The sequence below is a fragment of the Cygnus olor genome, chromosome 2 (genome assembly GCF_009769625.2).
Source record: "Cygnus olor isolate bCygOlo1 chromosome 2, bCygOlo1.pri.v2, whole genome shotgun sequence".
In the NCBI taxonomy this organism is placed as follows: domain Eukaryota; kingdom Metazoa; phylum Chordata; class Aves; order Anseriformes; family Anatidae; genus Cygnus; species Cygnus olor.
This window is the reverse complement of record NC_049170.1, coordinates 158,226,937-158,244,848: the sequence shown is the minus strand read 5'-3', so window position 1 is coordinate 158,244,848 and position 17,912 is coordinate 158,226,937. Positions and strand designations below refer to the sequence as shown.

Here is a 17,912-nt window from a genome sequence, read left to right as displayed (position 1 = left end):
CAGTGGCTTGAATTTCTCTGTATTCCTGAAATGGGGGGGGAGAACAGAGAGGATGGGTTTGTCTGTGAACAATGCTGCCTGGTCTAGCAAAACCGGGAATGAGATCTTCACTGCACACTCGTTTAGCCCTCAGAAGACCATTTCCATCAGGACGTGGCAGAAGGGTGGTGGCTTTTCTTCTGCCCCCACCCCAAAGCCCCTCTTACACGCCCAGGAGCCTGCTCTCAGATTGATCCCTCTGTCCTGTTGCCAAATCGAGCTCGAGTCCAGGTTGCTTTATTGACTTAACACAATGCAACTCTTGCCAAATTGCCAAATTGCCAAATTAACACAGGAGTTAAATGGCAATTCGCCATTTATTTGAGTTGGCTTCTCCCTCCCGATGTGTCTCGGCTCTCTCTGGGCTTGCAGGCTGCTTTCGCAGGTGAATGCAGCTCAATGGGATGCCACCAGCTCTGGGAGGCAGAGGGATGGGGGCAGCTCCTGATCCCCCGTGGTATGGGCAAGGATGGCCGTATCCAGCTGGAGGCACGTTGCATGGAGAACTTCCAGACCCTTCCCTTCCAGTATTTCTGCTCACCGCCGTGGTGCAGACACTTCTGTGCCCTACAGCTCAGGTATTTCTTCCATCTCATCCCAACTGGGCTGGTTTCTTCCAGAAAATTCATCAGACAGATGATAAGCAACGTGGACAACCAGCAGTTGGAGAGCTCTTCCATCTCCCGTGAGTCTTGGAGCTCGCTGGGGTTTGTTTTTTAACAAAACCAAAATGCACCCGAGGAGTGTAGGATTGTGCCTCCTTCATGCTTGCATCAAACAATTTTCTTCTTCAGCAATGCTTTTTTTTTAATAAGGCATTTTGCAGGCGGTGTCTCAGCAGCATATAATCATGCTGACTGCGGGTGATTGTTGCTTTGGCCACTGTTTGAGTTCCGCACTGCTCAGAACAGAAGCGCTGGTGTTTTTGGGAACCGTCTGCCCCCATGTGCCAGCCCCACTGTCAGCCTCCCGAGCTTTTGTATCAAAGCAAGAAAAAGGGATTTTTCTCATAGCTGTAAAAATCAAAGCTGGGGTGTGCAAGCAGGAACCAATGCAGGAGCACCCCTTGGGAGTTTCTGGAGCATCTTAAACACAGCTGCTGTGTCCTGAGGGCTCGATTTGAGGAGTATTGGGATAATTTGGTCCCCCACTGCTGTGATGCTATGGGCTGCTGCTGGACACCGGGTCTGGGAACCTCCTCCCAGTGGGCAGAGGGATTTTTAGTGATCCCTTTAGTGTGTGATGGGGAAGTATGCAAAACTCACAAGGTTTGGGGGAGAATTTCGTCATTGCTGGGCAAAATATCCTCAGTAATGGAGGAGCAAGAGCTCAGTGTTTAAAAAGACAGGATTGTGCCTTTCCATACGCCGTGGCTTATAGTGCAACACCAAATATTGGTGCTTTAATCTGAATATGCAACATAACCCGTAGCAGTTAGATGAATCTTGCTTATGGCCACTGAGCTGGAGCATTAAGAGGCTGATTCCTGGCTGAGGACAGACCGACTGCAACAGAGCTCACGTTGAATTAACGGGCTTACATCAGTTTATGTGGGCAGGATATTCAGATGGCAGTGCATGCCTAAGCTTTATTTTTAAAACAAACCAAAGCCCGTTTAGGAAAGGTAAGCTTCCGACTTTGCACAAGAATTTTAACTTTCCTTTTCGGCGAAGCTCATTTTTTTTAAAAAATACATTTTAAGACAATGGCATGGAAATCCCCAGACATATTCCCAGCTCATTTAGAAAGAGTGTGCTTTTAATGACGCGTTCCTGCTGAAAACAAGCTCCTTTTTAAAGTGTTGTTTTCTGCCTACTGAGCCAGTTTATAGGTGCAAAAGTTTACTGGAAGTTTGGAAATTCTGTTATTTAGCCCTTTCGCGATATTGGGTGAAAACATGTCTAGTCTTGGCATTAATGGTAAGCAACTCTGTGTTTTTTGGTATTTATTTCAGCTCTCACATTTATGGATTTTAAAGCTGGAAGGGATCATGAGATCATTTTGTCAGTCTTTTTGGATCACCTCTATACTAAGAACTCGCTGCAGCATTATTCAGCATACATTCAGCTCCTTGCATCCAGAGGTCGCCTGGATTTACCTGCAGGATGGATGCTGCTGCCCCCTCCCATTTTTAACCCTGGGAACTGTTTAGCTTTGGAGCCCTGGAGCTGTTCAGTGACTTGGCTGAGATTACACTCTGAATTTCTGTGTAGTTGGTAAGTCATGCCAGCAATCCCATGGATTTCTGGACCTTCGTGGAAACACTTCGGTAGGGATGGGATTCACACTGTGGGTCACCCACGCAGGACCAGGACTGGGTCCATTGCCCCGTTCTTAACCACAGCTTACACATAGCATGGCCCACAGTTTGGGGAGGTTTGGGGCTCTCTCTGCTCGCAAACGTAACCCCAAATCCAATCTGTGGTGTCCCAGGGGCCCATGTGTATAACCATGTTGGGTTTCTGCTCTCTGTCAGTCTACTGCAAGAGTTTTGGGTAGGTTGGTAAGGGAGGACGATTCTGCAGCCCTCACAAATGAGTGTTCCCAATTGTGGCCTTTTTTTGAACACTGATTCTGCAATTGCAGCTGCTGTCATGCAGCGCCCCGACGAACACCACGGCCCCCATCTCAGCTCACTCTTGTTGCCTCCATTTTCCCAACAACATTACATGAGATGAAGAAAAGGCGGATATCTGGGAAACTATAGACAACCCCAGACTGGTTGGGGTGGGAAGGGACCTCTGGGGCCATCTGGTCCAGACCCTGCTCAAGCAGGGCCACCTCCAGCAGGGTGCCCAGGACCACGTCCTGGTGGCTTTTGAAGCTCTCCAGGGAGGAGACTCCACAACCTTTCTGGGCAGCCTGTGTTGGATGTGCTTGGGAGTATTTTGCTGGATGCAGCTCCGCAACAAACGCTGTTTGCTTTGCTTAAATGGCTGGGAGCAAAAGAGCTCTGGGATTTTTCTAAGCTAAAATGCTCTTGCTCCAGAGCACCACGTGCAAATCTTGAGCTACATGAGTGTACTCCAAGCTCATTCCCCTAGGTCCTCTCCTTTTGTGCTATAAAAAGATCCGCAGCATCTAAAGGGACTAGGCTTAGCATGTTGGCCAATATATATTTATATTTATATTTTTTAATATGTATCTTGTCTTTGATTGAGTACAGGTGGCAGAGGGATGTGTGCATGTGTGCGTGTATGTGTATTTTTTCTTCTTCTCTGTTAAGCAGTATGATAAAACCAATTAGGTTTGTAGTTAATGCCTAGTGGCATCATTACAGAGGCTTTCCTCCTGAATGTGCAGGCTTTTCCCTGCAGACATGCACACAACACCTTTCTGAGAAAGACGCGTTTTAGAGATGTCATTCTCCTTACAAATTGCTCCTCTCTTGGTGTGCTCTAATTATAGAAACTGCAAAGATGTGTGAGCGTGCATGAGGGCGGCGGCAGGAATTTCAGATAAAATCAATTCACTTAAACTAACTGATGTTAACAGCTTGGGCTGCTGGTTACGATGAACTGGAAGAGAAGTGCTGATTGACCTCCCCGCGTCTCTGGGGGGATGCGAAACCATCTCCAGTGCAGGTTTAGCACACTGTGAGGAGCAGGGCAGGACTGCCAAGCTGTGATTTCCACCTGTTTTGGGTGAAGTTACCAGGTTATGAACATCCGAGCATGAGCTCGTTGGAACTGAATGAATGGTTAGGGGCTGATCCCATTTCTGGACACGCTCTTATTTTATTTATATCCAGCAGGAGGTATTTTGTGTTTTGGGGGAGAATTGGCTCCTGTGACTTTTCCACGCACCGTTTTCCACGCACCCACGTTCTCCTGTACAGGTCTTTATTCATCTGATGCTGACCAGGAAAGAAGAATTTGGTTTGGGATGCAGCCCCTTTCCCAGCACCTCCATGCTCACCACTTTGAGGTCTGTCTTGAGGTGGGGCTGCCAGCGAGAAGAGGCTGTTGGATAGAAATTTGCTCTGCCTGGATGTCACTGGTTGTCCCTGTTCAAGCACCTGGAGCAGGTTGCCCGGCATCAGGATGGGCTGAAATTTGCTGCAGCTCCCCATGGGCACGGGGGATGCACCAGGCTGGTGGCAGGGGTGGAGGGAGTTTTGGAGGCCCTCAGCTTTCAGGCTGCCCTTCCCGAGGAGCCCTTGGCTTTCAGCCTTCCCGAGGAGTGGGGAAGAGGGGATTTCAGTCCCCTCGGTCCCCCGAGCTGCTCTGTGAGATCGCATGGCACCGGCTGCTGCTGAATTTACAAGCGGTGGGTGGAAGAAAAGTGTTCACTGCGATGCTGGGGGAGTGAAGGAGAGGAGGAGGAAGCAAAAGGAGAGGAAAGGAAGGCGAAGGCCATCCAGTTGGTCCCCATCGGGCGTCCCCTCTTGGCTCATGCATGGATGACCCCTGCTTGGCCGCCCTGGGCACAGCCCCGGCTGCTTCTGCCCAGCCAGGTAGTGCCAGCTGAGGCACCAGCGACGCGAGGGAACAAGGAGGAGCATGGATTTGGCAGCAGTCCTGTTTCCTTGCCTCAGACAACCCATTTCGTTACTGTAGTGCTGACGGCGATGGAAATCCAGAGAGCCACTGCTAGCGGCACGCTGCTCAGGCATTCAGATTTACTGGGGCAACAGCGTGCAAAAAAGGCAATGGCTGTACATGTGCAAAAAAAACCCAACAAACAAACAAACAAAGAACCAACAAAACCACAATGTTAATCCTTTTAAATGCATTTGGTGGAGAGTGTGCATGGGGAAGGGTTTATCTGGGCTCCGTTGCAGCAACGTGTGCCAGGAGGAGCATCAGCAGCGATCGCAGCGCTTTGCAAAGGCGTTTGGAGAGAGGCCGCAGGATGAGGAGGGACATGGCAGAGATCAAAGAGGTATTTCTTGGGTTAGTAGCACAAACAAAAAGGCTGCTACAGCCCTAAAACAAATGTCTGGTTTGGGTTCCTTAAGATTTTCAAAGGGACTAAAGGATTACCTCCCATGGAGGCTGCGGATCTCCAGGAGTTTTGCCCCTGGAATCCAAAACCTTTTAAGATGTATTTTGTTTTCCACCCCTTCCCTATATCTTGTATGTGCGTGTCTCTCAGCACGAGCAGTGGTACTGCTGATCAGCAGGGGGGCTGTAAATAATTGATTTTTATTTACTTTTTAAGTTTTTCTGCCCTGTGGCTGATAAATATGTTTAGAATTTGTCTTAAAAAATTTGAAAAAGAAAGATGAGTTGCACTGATTGAAATATTTTGGGCAATGTAAATCCTTTTTTTTTTTTTCCAGTTTAGTTGTTCTTTTGGGCCTTAAAGTGTTGGGCAGTTTTGACAAGACTCGGTATTTTGAGCCAAAATATCAAAATGCTTCTATTTGAAAGCTTGCAATGGGCTCCTTCAACTGTGGAAAAGGGAGAGGAAGAAAACCTTGTAGGCGAAACCGGCTTACTGGGTTTGGCTTTTGTAACTGCTGATCTAAACCAGAGCCCTTTAGCTAATAAACCAGTGGTCTAAAAAGTCGCATTCAGCCTTTTCTTCATCATATTCCTGTCATTTCCACTGCCTCTTATTCATCAGTATCTTAGTGCCGTGGATTTTTATGTTGTAGGCAGAAACATCCACCCATGTCTCAGTTGTATTTTGGAAGAATGGGAGAAATTCCGCGTTCAAGCACATAATAGAGTCTTCTGGATGAAGACGAAGATCAAAATCTGGTCTGCAGATCTTTAGTGAGTCATGCTGAGAAAGAGAGCAAAGTTCTGCTGAATTAAACAGCAAAAGGCCAATTTTTGTCTCACATCTGAATGCACAGATGGGCCCGAGGTTAAGGCTGAGAGCTGCAGTGTTACCCCTGCCGTAGGGAATGGATAGTCTTGCTTTTATATATACATATATATATACACGTGAAAGCAAGACTATATAAAATATATATATAATATACATTTATAATATATATATATGATATTTATATATATATTTTACATATATATATATATAATATTCTCTAATAAACTAACACCCATGCAATCCTTTTCTTTCTTTTTTTGTTTTTTAAGTGTGAGAGCAGAAGTGTAAAGTTCATTGTCCAAATCCCATTACACATGGAGTAACTATATTTCTTCTGTAGCTTAACATAAACTTCTAATGAAATTCTTGTCTTTTATTTATTTGTTATTTAGCATTATGATGGGCTGGGGTGTTCTGCATAATTTGGAGGATGCCTTATAGATTAACAGGCCCATGAGATTATGCCTGAAATTGTCTTTGAAATAGCAAAGTGGGATTTTTTTTGTTGTCATTTTTGTTTGTTCATTTATTTGTTCAAATGGCCAGGTAGCAGTAAAGTTGTGCTCAGCTCTACTGCTGAAGACGAGGAAGGATTGTTGCTGAATGCGTGCCTCTGTATATATGGAAAAAAAGAAAAGAAAAAGACCAATTTTGTAATGTTTTCCTACACTGACCATCTCGCAGGCGATGAGCAATAGGAGGGCTTGCAAGTCACTTCCCCTGGCTCAGAGAACTGAGAACCCGGGGATTTTGGGAATCCCAGGGAGAGACAGCTGAGCTACACCTCCTAGAACAACCTTTCTTTTCAAGTGAATAACTACAGCAGTAGTTTCATAAGAACAAGACATTTTATGGCCATTAATATGACTTCTGACCGGTGCTACAACTTCTGCTGACCCCACAAACTGAGGAGGAGCAGGTCTACACGGGACATCCCAGGCGACTCTCAAAAGGGTTGGCAGTAACAATGTTATTTGACCCTCACCAAATGGTTGTACAGGTTTTTATGATGCTCTCCCAAAAGAGCTGTTTCCATGGGCCAGTTTCTGTTATCATTGCTCTTGGGTGAACAAGTTAATCTCTTCCTCCATTCAGTAAAGGTTGGGAAGGTGCTCTGTGTTTTCTGCATAAAATATCCGTATAGCTTTCTTATTTAAAAATATAGATAAAGCTTACCAAGAAATGGCAAAGGGGGTATTGCACTTTTTCAGTCCCCTTTAGGACTTGTGATAAGTTACCTTGCTCCTTTTTTGCTAGTGAGCAAAGCGCCGCGGAAGGGGAGGGTGTATCACTCGCTGCTTTTATTCTGAGCTTGTTTTTTTGTGGAGATCTGCTCCACAGAGCACTCTTCTTTCCTGCAGGTAGATGCCAGCTGTGGCATTGCTCCATCGCTGTTTCCCACTGCATCCACCCCGTCTTTCAGTACCTTCTGCTATCTCACTATACCAGCTCTCACTTCATCCCTCTGGGACCTCTGCTTTATAAAATCTCTGTTATGATGCTAAAACATCTCCGGGACAGTGCAGGGCTCCTCAAGGGTGCTGATTCTAATCCCAACAGGTGCAATTTGTCTTCTGTACCTTTGAGATGACCTGAATTTATTTTTCCTGGCCAACAAAGGAGGTGACGAAGAGGAAGGAGATGGGGAAGAAGCATTTTCTGCACTAGAGCTTCTTCAGCCTTGTGCTGGAACAAACACAGTTGACCCCGAAGCAAGCTTGGGATCCAGCAGTGACACTTGAAGCTCACCTATTCCTGCAGAGGTCTCATCCCTGTGCTGTCCTCCGCCAACTCCTCTTCTCTACAAACTTGCATGTGCTAAGACCAACGCAGACCAATGCAGCGAGGAGCAATCCCTTCTCCCAGCCCACCCTTCGTTTCCATTGGAGCATCACCGCAGTCTGGACATGGTCACTGTCACTGTCCTTACAGTTCCCATTAGTGGCTCATCCCACGACTGGAAGCCCTCTGGTACAGTGGCAGTAAGGATAAATCATCAATTATACATATTATCTGCTGGGATCTGCCTTTCCCATTCAGTTTTATTGCTAACCTTTTATCCAATATTCAGGGGCCCTTCTGGTACATGCATTTAGATATCAGAATTTGGCTTATAGTATCCATAATTTACCAGACATGAAAAATATATGGTTATTTATATATTTTCAATTGGCAAGCACCTTGTTTTAATGTTTTTAAAGGTTTCTCTTTTATTCATATGGCTGATTTTTCTGATACCACTCCCTTGCATCACACAGATTTAATCAGAAAAAATAAATAAAAAAAAAATCAAACAGTCATCTCCATTTTGTCATTAATAGCCTAGATCTTTTAAAGGGTGTTTTGTAAGCAATTAGTGCTGAGTGCATTAATAAGACCAGAAGTGAGACTGATTAAGAGCTGTACAACATTATTTTGTAACTTATATAGCCTGGAAATCCTCAAATAATAACATTTCAAAAATATTTGTGTTCTTTGTCATTTTCATTGGCTGTTTTCACTTTACATTTCCTACAGCTTGGGCAGTGAGTGTAAGATCAATCCTTTTCACTTTGTTTTTCAGTCAATCCTTTGCATTTTCACATACTGTTGGTGCTTGTGTCTGTGTTTGTGTTAGCACAGTGCTGCAGACTATCCTGGGGATATAGCAGTGCAAACAAAAAATGGCTTTCACAGAGGTTTTATTTATATACTTATACCACATCGTCATTAAAAAAAATAAAAATCTGCCAAATGACTTTAATTGCCTTTTTTTCAACAATTTGGGTATCCTTATAAAAATGCAGGCAGACTCTGCCATTATGCATAGTTCTGCTGCTGCTTTGGAGCATGAAGAAGGGAACATGATTAGACTTTCCATCTTGGAAAGCAGGAAGCAATGGGATTTGGAAGGGAAACTTTGCAAATGAATTGATATTTTCCAGTACGTTGATTTATTTCAATCAAAAATGAATCATCTTTTTAACTCTCTCCTAATCCACCTCTACTGAAAAAAAATAAAAAATCAAAGTGCTTTGTTTTATTTAAAAGCTCCTCAACTACATTTTGGTAACACATCAGAATTATGCAAAACCTTTAATGTTTGCCTCCTCTTTGTTTAAAAATGGAGGAAAACTCTTAATTGTAAAACTGTCCAAGCGAAGCCAGAATTCCACACTGCCAGAATAAGCAGCTTCTTAATCCATTGCATAGTTCTAATCTGTATTTATTCTTCATAAAATTTTACTTACAATTTTAAGTCTGTTTTGCAGTTAGCCATCACAGAAAATCAGTTTTCTAATTCTTCTGTTTGGACACGTGCTTCTCTGTAAATGGGGATTTCTGTGGGGAAAGTTTCCATTGCTCTCCGAATTACTTTATTAATTTTATGGAGAATTGAGCAGGTGAAACAGGACCAAGAATCCCACCAAGTAATTTCCCAGGGGCTACCAAGCCAGCCTGACCTTCAGATCACTTTCACATCACTCTTAGCCATCATGTTGCTGCCATGAAGCGATAGCCTTTTTGTTCCAGTAATGGTCTCATGAGTCTTTTGACATTTCCTTCTACTAAATTAACAAGAGCTACTATTTTCCTTGTTTGAAGAATTAGAAGGCAGTGGGTTTTTTATTTATTTGCTTTTCATAAATTATAATAAACTGGTAGAGTCATAATGTAATAAACATAGTTGGGTGGTTGGGGCTTTTATTGTGGAGTTTTGTTGGTATTTGTGAGCTGAAGGCAGCCTCTATCCAGTATTTCTGCATCATCTCACGCCTTTTCCTTTACTCCTCTTCATTTATGGTGTATCCAAACTTCTCAGTAACACTTCATGACAGAAGCTTTCCCTAACGCTTCTTCTGAAGCTCTGCTTCTCGTTAAGGTTGCACGTGTGATCTCTCAAGGTTTCAGTCGTAGCTTCTCTGGTCTTGACGTAGACCTTCAGAGCTGGACAACGCTTGAGCAGGGTGGGCTGATGTGGCTCATATGCCTGGCCATGTGGAGTAGCATGGTGATCTCCAAGGAGGACACGGCTTGGCCAAGAGCCAATACTGGTAGCATCGGAAGGAGTGTGTGAGTCTAGAGGTGGCTTCTTCTCTTGATGCCCTCTTTAGACATCTCTCTTTCTTGCCTTAGTACTGCGTGAGTGGGTGCAGGGGCTGGTTTTGTTGACTACTGCTGTGAGAATGGTGGAAACGTCTCCTCTGGGGTGTGGATCCGTGGTGAATTGGCAAAGCTGAGCCATGCATCTCCAACAAGACTGCACATCTTCCTGGCCAGACTCCCTGCAAGCCGGTATATTGGCGTTGTCTGTCCTGCTCTGCTGGACGTTCAGGGCAAGCCGTAGGGCTGAGGAGACACCAGCACTGGCCGTGCACCTAGAACAGCTCATTATGTTCATCTTCAGCAGCTGCTTATTAACATACACACCAAAAAAAAAGGAAACAAAAGAGCACAGACCCTTGCCAAGCTGCAGTTTTGGTCCCATTGCCCTAGACCTCACCTACGTGAGAAACCTTTGCCTCTATAACCTCTTTTCTGAGCTTCTTGGTGTTCTTCCTTGGCGTAGGCTCTGTGTTTATTATTCCTTTCAGAGAAATGTGTTGTATTTATATTTGTAAGTATTTTTCTTTCCTAGGATCTTCCAAGAAAGAGCCCTGCTGAGCTCCAGTTAAAACGTACTAGCTCTACCAGGAACACTTGTAGTGGAGACACCGTGCGTTGCAGTTACTTCTCTAGGGACGTGTTAACTAAAGCACAAACCTCAGAAGTTTAGAAAGGTTAATGTATGGAAACTCTACTTCAGAGAGCAGACAGACACAAAAAAATAATAATAATAAAAAAAATCATGACTGGATGGGGTCCTTTCTAAGTCGAAGTGATTCTCTCTGCATGCTTTACCTCCTTGGTCTTCTGCACTCATTGAATTTAGCCCCTGCATTCAACTTGGTGTGGAAATGATAAATCTTTGTTGCCCCAGTCAACTTGCTATAGATGTGGTAGGTCATTCAAGGAAAAAATAATTTATTAAAGTAGTGTGGTTGTTTTTTGTCTCATTTGCTCTCTGTTTTTTCTGCTAGTTTATCTGGTGGGAGATAAGGTGGAAGTAAGGTACTTCATCAAAGCAGGGCTTTGAGGGCAGGGTGACTTCCTAGCTTTGTATTTTTTTCTTGGGAAGAATAGGAGGAGGCAGGTTCTTCACTACCTAAACGCATCTCCCTCTCAGATGGATGGGATGAAATGGGTTTTCCCAGCTGAGATGCCTTTGCCTTAATACCTTCTTCAGGTAAAGCTTAATTTCTAAGAAATGTAGGAAAAATGTCTTTTATTTGTTCAGGGGTATTAGGCCAACCCAGGAAGGCAATTTCATAAAAATGAGCAGGAGTTTATGAGCGTCAGTGCAAACCCAGACCCCCACCTAACAGGTAACTGAGTTCCCGAATACAGTGATCCCACTGTACGAGAAGGGGGGTTGGAAGAAGATTGATGCAAACACTGGTTTTAGCCCATTTGTTAAATGTGTAATCCCCTCAGTGCGCCCCTTGGTGTTAGGGCCAAGCTGAGGACATCCAAATCTTTTGTACGAATCCATAGCGGAGAGCTTCAGAGCATTTCCACGTGAAGCAGCATCATGTTTTCCAATGCTGGTGGAAAGCATGCTGCCTGATGAGTGTGATTTTTGCTCACATTTCCCTTTATCAGTTATTTCGCTCAAACTTCAACAGGAAGAAGGAAAAACCTCCTAAGCTTGCATGCCAGGAGCAACTTCACAACATTAGACACGATGCAGCTCCTTCCATTCCCTTCCACTTCCCTTTCTATTTTAAGCTCTTTTCCTTGAGGAGAGGGGCCTTGTCCCAACACGCTCTTGGCCAATCCTTTCTATGCCGGTATTTGTTGAAGCTTTTTGGCCAGTTTCTATGCAAGAGCAGAGGTGGTGAGGATAAATGAGGTCCCTGTGGTGTATGTGAAATGGAAATGAAGCTGAAGAGCAGAAGAGTGTTCTTGCAACACGAGAGGCTGAGGACTGGCATGAACCATGGGAAACCAGAGAGTCCATGGAGAGGAGTACCCCGGGGTGCTGTATGAGGGCTCTCTCTGGTCTTTGTAGGCATTTGTGTCTGTGCACCCACCACTTCTTGTGTGTTTGTGTCTTTTCTGTGGCTCTTTCTTTCTCTGTCCTCCCCACGACAAGCCGCAGCTTTGTCTTTCCTCTTTGCCTCCTTTATCTTTTTTCTGCGTTTTCATTTTTACTTCAATCATTGTGGAAAAATTAAAGATGTGAATTTAGCATTTTGTTCTAGAGCTTGTCCTTCACTCTTGGAACAGCAACCAGAAATGAACATTTTTCTCTCCCCTGAGGTCGATTTCCCAGTGCCAAAGGAACGTGGCTCTTGTGGATCGTGGCCTTCAGGAAAGAGTTGCTCTCTTGGATAGCTGAGGACAATGCCATGAGACGTCTTCTAGAGGGGAATTGAAGCCTTCTGATGGATCACCTGGTCCTGGGGAAGGAGCGGGGCTCTTGATAGGTCAGATGTGTCTTAAGCTGGGTTGTGAAAAGTTAAAGCCACAGGGTTTGAGTGCAGTCCTTTATCTTTATCGGTAGGGGTGAATCAAGGATGTAGGGTGAATGGTTTGACCTCACGGCGTGCAGCTTGCTCCCTGCCAGCACTTTTCTCCTTGCAGGAGTTTCACAGCACAGAAGGGGAGTATGGCTACTGGATAATTTTCTGCTGAAAGGTTTTTTCCCAGCAAAAGCTGGTGTTACAACTTGAGTTAAATCTTTCAGATGGGCAAAGATGCAGGAAATCTGTGACTGTGTTTTATGCTGCAGAGACACACATAGCTCACAGTGGTGCACTGGGGATATTTGCATTGAACCCGAGGTGCTGAGTTCTGCAGCCTCATTTAGTGCTGTAAGTAGAAAGATTGAATGCTTGTCTTGTTTTTTTCTCTTTTCCCTTTTTATTGGAGTTGCTTCAACTATTGTCTCTTCTTTTCTGCAACTCTTGACTTATTTTGGGTTTGCTACAACATTCAGATCATGGAGGCAATTGACTTCACCTGGCTGCAGAAAAGCCATTAGGAGCTTCAAATTGGTGTGAAATAATTAATAGGCAAGGAAGATTAACGTGGGGAACATGGGCAGTTTTCATTAGCATTAAGCACAAGGATGTTCCTGTATATACCTTTGCCATGCATGTTGTCCTGCACCTCCAGCTATCCCCTTCGGACATTAATTATATCCAGATCAGTAGAGGCAAAACCCAATAAGCCTGCTCAGGCTTCACAGAGGAACCAGAAATCATTTTTCCTCACCAGCTCGCTCAGATATCTCCCCTGCAAGAACTGCTGTCAGTGGTGGTTGAAGCAAATTGCTGCTTGTCCAAGGGCCTGAGAGCCCCAAGGACGCCCAGGTGCAGCAGCAGCAGCATTTTCTTCCTTCAGAGCAGGACGGGGGAAGCAAACCAAGAGCCAGGAGCCCCCCAGTTACATTCTGGTCTGAGCAACGACCAGATCACATCCCTCTCTCCCACGGGTTCTCATCCTGAGTGTCTCCTGGAGGTGACAATTTAGGTAGTGGTTGAGGTTTATAACTGCACTGGGACATGGAAAGCATTCTGGTCTCTAGTTGAATAATAGTTGCAAAAATAATGCCTGAGGCTTGCAAGGGTATTTGAGGTGTTTGTCTCCTTTCTTTCTTCTTATTTCTTTTTTTTTGGTTTTGGTCAGCCCAAAATGCAAGGGGTATCACAGAACTCAGGCTGCAGGCTACACATAGCGGGTAACCGAGATGGCATTGCACGTCTGGAGGCAAACCTGCCGCAGTCTCACTGATTTTGCCCAGAGAAGCAATCTCTGTGATAAACTGTGCCCCAAACAGCTCCGGAGTTTGTCTTGGCAAAGCCTGGTCCAAAACAGAGCTGGGGAGCCAGCTAATGCTAAAATACGATCTTTTTCCCCTAACCCTCTCTTATTTGCTGGTGTATATGTTCTCTCAATGTTTATTTTGAACTATTTTCCTACAAAATAGTAGGAATATTTCAGAAATGCCATCGTTGGCTGCTGCTTCTTTCACAGTTGAAATAAATGCATTGGTTTGTCACTATTTGCTGGGTGGGGAGGAGGTGGAGTTGGTAGCATAGGAAATGGTCTTGTCCTGTCCTTCGCCAAGGGGATTCTGCTGGAAAAGCAAACGAGGAAAATACTTGGAAGTTATAAAAGTAGTTTTGGCCATTAAGGAAACAGAGAAGAAGCAATTTGGATGCAGGATTCTGTAACATTTCCACTGCAAACTCCTCTTGGCTTTCAGGACCCACGGTGTAATTAAAAATCACCTTTTCCCAATTGTGGAACCGACCTCTATTAGCGTAGGGGCATGGCAAGTATTTACTGCATATCAGCAGCCTCATGCTCCTTCTTAGGGAATCGTAATATTTTAGCAGTCCCTTTATGCAGTCGAAGACATTTAATTTTTTATTAGACACAAATGTGCCTCACATTCACTTTCTTTCACAGTCTTGATATGTCTTCACTTAGCTTGGCAGTACAGATGCATTTTTGCTTTGCTTTCTGCTGCTGTTTTTAAATTGTTTTGCTTGTCTGCTTGGACTGCTGAATCCTCCATGAATAGTTACAACATTTCTGCGCGACGTGTGGAAGCTCGAAATTGCAGCAGCAGTGTAAAACAACATCCCTGCTACTATTTACTTATCTTTCCTGGAAAAAAAAAAAAAAAAAAAAAAAAACAGAGCCGGCACCATATTCCAACACAAAATAAAAGTCCAGGTGCAGGGAAATGGAGAAAATGGTAAGCCAGATTCTGTTCAGTTTTGTTAGACAATCAATTCACCGAGCATTGCATTTTCAAAGCGTTTGGAAATTCTGGCCAAAGGTTGCATCCACTATTTTATTTTATTTTATTTTATTCATGTTTGTTTGTCATTTGGAGGTGAGGTGTGTCTCTCTGCTAGATATTTATGGGTTGAGACGTTAAGCCTTGGAAGGGGGAGTTCGTCATCTCATGGCCCTCATGCATCCAGCCAAAATAAGTATCATCCTGCTGAGGCTTAAAAAGTTAAATATTTCCATGTCCTTAAAGTATGGTCCTCACACATTGTCCTGTCCTATTTTGCCTCTCTTCCATTAGGGAAATGTGGTAGAGGATGAGCAAGTTGGTCTCTCCGTGGCCAAGCAGGGGAGATGGGATGTATCCTGCTCTGCCAGATCAGCCCCTGAATTTCTGGGCAGTTGGGGTCGGTTAATTTTGGGGGGTGGTTAATGTGATTCTGTCCCTTGCTGGGTGCTTGAAACTGGGGATTTGGAGGAATTTACAACCCTGACTTGGTTGCGTGGTGGCTCATCTGGGGCTTTACCCAACAACGTGGAAATAAGCACATAAATAAACTCTTCCCTCCCCCCCAAAAAAATTAAAAAATACCCATCCAAAGAACCTCTATCACAAAATGCGTGGACCGCTACATGCAACTGGAAATGCCACTGCCCTGAAACCCTGTCCTGGCCACCATGTGCCCATCCTCCCCTATTACTAACCCAGAAATTTAAATTTTGTTGAAAAATTCAAGAAAAGCCTCCTGAAACCAGGGTCTGCGCAGCCTGTAAAGATCTAAAACCTTATCCTGTGCTGCTCTTTTCTCAGTGATTTAATGAAAGCTGGATCTTGTTAGTAACAAGTGAAATTCCTGGGGGACAGACAAGCCCAAGCTGATTTCTTGTTCTATAGCCCGACACATGAAGTGGCGGAGAGGAGTGTCTGGGACAGCTGATTCAGGAGGAGCTGTGGAAGGAGAAGAGTGGGGAAATCTCTGGCAATGAGACCCTGTGCACTTTGATTAAACACCATTTAATGCCCTGGATTTGTGTCAACCTGACAGACTGAGCCAGGACTTTATTTATGGCTGGGACAGGGCCGAATCGTCTCACACAAGGATTGCTGTGGGCAAGATGGGTGAGAAGCAGTGGAAAACCCCCTGGATGCCCAGATTGAACATGAGGCTTGTCCTGAAGTGTTGGGGGACGTCCTCAGGGCCACCCAGAGCAGTGCATGGGGAGGGCTTTTTGTTCTGATTGAGATTTGTGGAGTTTTGCCTTGCCCCACCCTTGACTTTCTGCTCTTCCAAATGCAGGCTGGGAGCGCAGTGCTTTAACAGCGTAGAGAAATCTGGGTAGGGGATGCAGAATATGTTGCAATTACAGTCTCCTGACTTGAAAAAAATGAATAACAGCTCCTGTCTGAGTGTCTGTAATGCTGCAGCTCTGTGCTGTAGCTGTTTCAGTGTCGGAGGGACAAGCCCTGCGGTGCTTTGGACTTGGCCAAGGTTTCAGGTAGAGCAGTTTCTGGGAAACCTGCAAAAGCTGACCCGGGTGGGAGGCAGAATGGGGCAAAACCTGGGAAAATCTGCTGTAGAGTTGCTGCCTTAATGCTGATGCTAAAGACATAAGGGGAAATGAGTCTGTCTCTGGGGACTGTTGCCAACCAAAACCCCGACCCTTGTTTAAGGTTTATTTAAGCAACAGTTCCTTTCTCTGTGGTATAGCCCAGTCTAACCTCATATCTCTCCTTCTCTGGGGATGAAGTGGCAGTTTCTCATTCATTTGCAGCTCTGGTATGCCCACTTGGTAAATGAGCAGAAATCGTTTCTATTCCAATTGCTGATAATGCCTGCAGAGGCTGCCTTGATCCATGTAAACCTTATCTGCTGTATCTCAGCGTCACCTTTACTACCTGATGGAAATGGGGATGCAGTAGGTATCTGCCTGTGATCAGTGATCACACACTGTGTAAGGCTACATCCGACCCCTTAGCTGGGCTAAATTTCCAGTGAGGAGGACCCCACATCAATGAATTAATGGTTAATAAGTGTTTTAATGAAAGAGAGCATGCAGGAGTTTCGATTCAGTGCTTTGTTACATCCTTCAGCTGAGTAGGAAACACTTCAGGCTGCAGTGGGTTTGCACAGCACTGCTGGGACAGGACAGGGTCCTCCATCAGTTCTCTTCTTGCTGAAGCAACACTGCAGTGAGCAAATATTATTATTTTGCTTTCCAGGAGAAAATCCATATTCTTTGTATCACTTGGGTGCTCCAGCCCCATGTTACTGGTGTTTCTCTGTGCCTGGTGAGACTGATCAGGCTTTTTTGCAGGTGTTGGTGTTGCCCATTCTCAGCGTGGAGTGTGACAGCACATCATCGTTGCTGTAACCTGTGTGTATATAAAATATAGTATTTTGGTGACAGCTCTATCGTAAAGGTTCTCAGCTGGGCATCCCCCTTTGGAGGCTCTGCTGGGAGGGGAGCCCCCTTCAAAGTGACGGTAGTCTCCACTATTAACAGGTCTCTCCCTTTTTGTCTTTGCAGCCACCCAGATTGATCCCAGCGAACTGCAGGAACTATTTCAGGAGACTTCAGCCAACGTCTTCCGAATTAACTCCAATGGTGCGTATAATGAAAGGTTTCCTAGTCGATTGTGTGCTGTCCTGTTGATGACTCCTGTGCGTGTACACGGCGTATGACAGCTCCTGTTGTCAGGGAGCAAATATTAATGCAGTTTTCTTACTGCTGCATCTCACGAGCACCAGCACATGTCCAATACACAGTTCTTTATAAGATGTAAAAATATTCCACCATATGTTGCATTAAGCAGGCACAGATATATTCCAATTCTTACAGAGACCACATCCTTTTCTATTTTTAATTGTGTCATCTGTTACAATGGGGAGTTAGAGCGCAGAAAGGTGGAACAAGCCAGACTCATTTTCTAATGTGTTGCAGCCCTACTGTGTTCAGAGCCTGTCACACGAGCCTGCAAAACATCCATCTCCCTTATAAAAACACCAACACCAAAACTCTTCTGTTATTCTTCACTCTGTAGATGGAGCAGTGACACTATTCCTGCTCGTGCCTCCCCGGACACTGGAGGTGCAGAATGCTTCCCTCCTTTGGAGGTGTGCTCTGGCTCATCAGCGCCTTGTTGGGGTGGGATGTAGAGATGTATTTTGCAGGTAGCTATAAAGGAACATTGTTGAATAGCAGTTAATGCCATAATATTGGAGTTCTAAAATACACTACCGCCAGACAAGGATTTAAATTCA

The 17,912-nt window shown here is 44.8% G+C and overlaps 1 protein-coding gene across 8 annotated transcripts in view; it reads left to right on the top strand.

Moving 5' to 3' along the window:
• TSNARE1 (t-SNARE domain containing 1) overlaps positions 1 to 17,912 on the top strand; it is a 461,283-nt gene that overhangs the window by 136,700 nt on the left and 306,671 nt on the right. For all 8 annotated transcript variants that reach the window (XM_040547413.1, XM_040547407.1, XM_040547408.1 and 5 more), the window contains one exon: positions 17,179 to 17,256. In XM_040547413.1, the coding sequence (XP_040403347.1) occupies positions 17,179 to 17,256 (78 nt within the window). The remainder of the gene's footprint in view (positions 1 to 17,178; positions 17,257 to 17,912) is intronic.